At 38.5% G+C, this 4626-nt stretch overlaps 1 protein-coding gene across 1 annotated transcript; it reads left to right on the top strand.

Annotated features, from left to right (window-relative positions):
* Positions 1 to 357: 357 nt before the first annotated feature.
* LOC121262063 (aluminum-activated malate transporter 9-like) lies at positions 358 to 4089 on the top strand. Its single transcript, XM_041164496.1, has 8 exons — positions 358 to 571; positions 693 to 830; positions 911 to 1180; positions 1275 to 1411; positions 1499 to 1645; positions 1897 to 1918; positions 2424 to 2844; positions 3948 to 4089. Exons 1-8 carry the CDS (start codon positions 358 to 360, stop codon positions 4087 to 4089), a joined length of 1491 nt encoding a protein of 496 aa, XP_041020430.1.
* Positions 4090 to 4626: the final 537 nt, after the last annotated feature.

Genomic DNA, 4626 nt, shown 5'->3' with positions numbered 1-4626 from the left:
TTGCTCCACTTTCTTCTAGTTTCCTTGTGCACTTGGTTTTCAGAAGTTGGGGAAGCAAGTTGTGCACTTCACTGATGTTGTATGTTGCATGTTGTATAGTGGTTGTTCACTGCTGTGGTTACTTGTTCAGAGAGTCTTATTGGGTATGCCCCTTACCGGTGTATGTTCATTCTTCAAATACAACTGAACTTACCCCACCTCCCCTCCAACAAAGAGACATGAGGTGGTGAAATGGAGTCATCTAGGCATACTTCTGTATTCAACTATAAAGAAGGTCTACTTGCATGAAGCAGCAGCACTGAAGGACGTGATGATGGAAGGAGTAGCTCCATGTGTTTCATCTTGGTGAGTGAAAATATGAAGTCGTCCTGGAATGATTTACAAGAATTTGCTGGGAGAGCATGGGAAATGGGTCACTCTGACCCTCGGAAAGTCATATTTGCAACCAAAATGGGGCTGGCATTGTCAATTGTGTCCTTTCTCATATTCTGGAAACAATCATATCACGACATCAGTCAGTACTCAATCTGGGCAATCCTCACTGTCATTGTGATGTTTGAATTCCCTATAGGTATGATAAATATCATCCTTAATTCAATTTATACTCAAGATGCAGGCTTGCCAGACTTAAACTGTCTAGCAGCTTAGTTTCTTAAACTGTCTAGCAGCTTATTGAATATATTTTCATGCAGGAGCAACCTTTATCAAGGGTTTCAATCGCGGTTTGGGAACATTTTGTGCAGGAATTCTTGCTTTCTTCTTTTATGAGCTAACTTTGTTGTCTGGCCAATGGGAGGAAGTTGTAATTGTTATAAGCATTTTTATAACAGGTTTAACTTACCACTTAATATCTTGATTTACTTTTCCATGTTTCAAATTATCTAATGTATTTTTTCCCCTCGTTGCCTAGGATTCTTTGCCTCTTATCTGAAGCTGTATCCCTCAATGAAGCCCTACGAATATAGATTTCGAGTATTCATATTGACTTATTGTATCATTATGGCTTATGGGAATAGGACGAGAGGATATCTTGAGGCAATTGTAACTCGACTAGTCCTTATTGCAGTGGGAGCAGGCGTATGTTTAGTTATAAATATTTTCATTTACCCCATATGGTCGGGCGAGGATCTGCACTACTTGGTGGTGAAAAACTTCAAGGGTTTAGCTGCTTCCTTAGAAGGTTTCTAAGCTTCTATATTAGTATGCCAAGGATCTGTACTGCTTGTTTTAACCATTGAAACATCCATGCTTACTTTACCAGTCGTTTTCTGTAGGATGTGTCAATGGATACATAAAAGGCATTCAATATGAAACTGTCCCCTCAACATTACTTACATGCCAAGCTGCAGATGATCCACTGTACAGCGGTTACCGATCAGTGGTAGACTCTGCACGCCAAGAGGACACTCTGGTATGCAATATCATAATATCTGGAATGTTATCTGTTTGGACAAAAAAAGCAGGAATTATGGGGTTTGACTCGTTCTTACATGTTCAGTTAGGCTTTGCAGTCTGGGAACCACCTCACGGGCGTTATAAAATGTTCAGTTATCCATGGAAAAACTATGTCAAAGTAAGTGGCGCATTGAGGCATTGTGCATTCACGGTCATGGCACTGCATGGATGTATTCTATCAGAAATACAGGTGATTATTGTCGTTATTTTTTCTTTCCTTTGGCAGGATTTCAACTAATTAAATATTTTGCAATCATCCTGAAATGTTATGGTTTATGGCCCTTCTTGCAACGCTACCATTCGAGTCGATCGGAAATAGTGGCTAGTGGGAAGATTAATTCACGAGAATATATTTGAAATCTCAAACCTATATAATTTTCAAAGTAGGAACTTTGCTCCCGTTAAACAAGTGACCATGAATTAGTTCATTCAAAGTTTAAGGCCCCATTTGGATATAGAAACGGTTTCATCCAATCTCATCTCATAATTACAACTTTTTCAAATTCTCACTCGAAATATAATAAACAATTCAACTTTTTCAAATCTCAAAATAATAATAATATTAAAAAATAATATTCTAACAATATTTTTATTCAATTTCAACTTTTATCTAAAATTATCTCATTTTATCTTACTATTTAAACGGGGTGTAAAAGAATTTGAAAGGTCATATCAAGTTTCTAGACTAAAGTGGGAATGGTGGACAACCACTTCGGAGTTGTGGATAACATACTTTTAATGGAGGTGAACTGATCTCTTAAGAGCCCCCATGTCAATAATGTTGGAGAAGGGATGAAGATTTGCTGCAGACACTAGCCCTGTTATTGATCTTCGCTAGTTATTCATGTACTTTTGAGTTGATAGGCCTATCATTAAAAAAAAAAGAAGTGCAGAAATTTGGGATTCGTATTCCATGTTTTATAGTTTGTTCATGTAGCCTTAAAAATTTATACTTTTGAGGAGACAAGTATTTCGCAGCGAGCTTCAAAGGGTTGGAGCAGCAGGTGCTAAAGTTTTGCTTGAGCTTGGAAGGAAAGTAGAAAATATGGAAAAATTAGGCCCTGGAGATATACTTAGAGAGGTGCATGAGGCTGCAGAGCAACCACAGAGGAAGATAGACAGAAGATCATATATCCTGGTCAATTCAGAGAGCTGGGAAATTGGAAGACAGCCCAAGACAATAGAATGCCTCGAAGATCTTTTGGATAAAGATAATGAAAGTGTGCAATTGGGGTTCAAGTCCTTGAGTGAATCTGTACTTGATCTGAGCTCACTTCCAGTGGAGACTCCTTTAAAAAGTGATGGTTCAAAGGATATATTCAGGAAGCTAATAGCTTGGCCATTGCGTCACCCATTCAATGGCAATGCAGTTGCAGAGGAAGCTGATGCATACAATACATATTTTTTTTGTAAAAGGAACAATTTCATTCATCTCAATTACATAGGAGGTATTTCATTACAGTTGGGAATAACAACCATTTCGGAAGTTTCCACCGTGAGTTCTAAAGCTTTCTTTGCAAGACAGTGGGCTAATTCATTTCCATTTCTTTTAACAAAGTTAAATTGCCAATGTACTACTTGAGCTAATAACATTCTGGTATCATCAAGCACCAGTCCCACGCTGTCCCATCTCTCTTTGTGCAGGTTTATTGCTTGAACAACCTGAAGAGAGTCTCCTTCAAAGATCACGGATTCCAAGTTCATTTCGGATGCCAATTTGACAGCTTGATAGGCTCCTATTGCCTCAGCCAGTAATGGTATCACACAACCAGCCTTAGCCACCTTTTTAGAAGCTATAATTCTACCTTCATGATCTCTTGCTACCAAACCTATTCCCAGTTTATCTTGATCTTCCTACAGTGCAGCATCCCAGTTTACCTTGATTATTCCCGTAGGAGGTGGACTCCATATCACAGCTTGAATAGGATTCCTTCTACTTGTTGAGTTAGAGCCAAGATGAGCAGCCTTATATTCTTCCAGCTGTTGAGCCGCATTTTGGGATATTAGGTTAGGATGCAAGAAGGACCCTTCAAATACACTTTTATTCCTCCTCTGCCAAATTCCCCTTGTAGTCATAGCAAAAAGTTCCATTGTTTCTGTTTCACATTAGGCATTTAGCTGTTCAAAAATCTCCTTGAAGCTTACTGCCCTCAACGTACTTTTTTGCAACACAATGGGCCCTTGGCACCACACATCCAATGCTAATTCACAGTTCCACAGCACATGGGCAACTGTTTCATCTTCTCTGTAGCATATTGGGCATAATGGAGAGTCCACTATCTTCTTTTTGAAAATGTTATTTTTTGTTGGTAGAGCTTCTAAGCATGCTCTTCACACAAAAATCTTAACAGCATTTGGAATCTTGTACTTCCAGCAACAAGTCCACTCTTTAAAGTTTTGGTATCCTCGAGAAGACTGACCCCTCTGTTATGCTATTAGTTCCTTCTGAAGGTGATATGCACTTTTCACAGTAAAGCCTCCATCCTTTCATACAATACATATGAAAGTGCAAGCGCCATGTCTTTAGGGACATTTGTTTCACTTGTGATTGAATTTGTTGCAAGGCTTCAAAATGTGGTTGACACATTTGAAGAACTCAGTGAGAAAGCAGATTTTGAGGAACCTTTTGTGTGACGCCCCCAGATTTTCCTTGGGATTGGACGAGCATCTGAAATGTCGGGACATGCAACATAAGGTTACCTACTCCCGTTCCATGACAATTAAATATGCAATGTTCCTAACATGCATATAGTATTATGCAATATTTGCAGTGGATAATTTTTTTCTTTAACAATACTATACACCAAACTGAAAATATCTCAAATACTTAAAACATACTTCATACAAAAGGACATACTAAACAACTGAGATGTAACACCCAGGCCCAACATGAAACTCATATTCACATTTTTTTTATATGGATGGAAAACCCACTGGGATTTTAGCGAGTATTGTTTTGGGAATAGGTTAAGGACCTAAAATTTTTTTATTGATGGATTATGGACTTTTTATTGGGCTTGATATTTAGAATATTCTCCATTAAAGTTTTTAGGGATGATGTGGGATTTATTTTGAGTTTTTGGCCCAACAGATTGTGTAACCAAGGTTAGTTAGAATGTGAGACCAAGCCCAAATTCGTGAGAAGCCATTTCCGGCCCCATCCCACGCACG

Source organism: Juglans microcarpa x Juglans regia, chromosome 4S (genome assembly GCF_004785595.1).
Source record: "Juglans microcarpa x Juglans regia isolate MS1-56 chromosome 4S, Jm3101_v1.0, whole genome shotgun sequence".
In the NCBI taxonomy this organism is placed as follows: domain Eukaryota; kingdom Viridiplantae; phylum Streptophyta; class Magnoliopsida; order Fagales; family Juglandaceae; genus Juglans; species Juglans microcarpa x Juglans regia.
The sequence above is the reverse complement of the archived record's forward strand: the minus strand, read 5'-3'. Positions and strand labels throughout refer to the sequence as shown.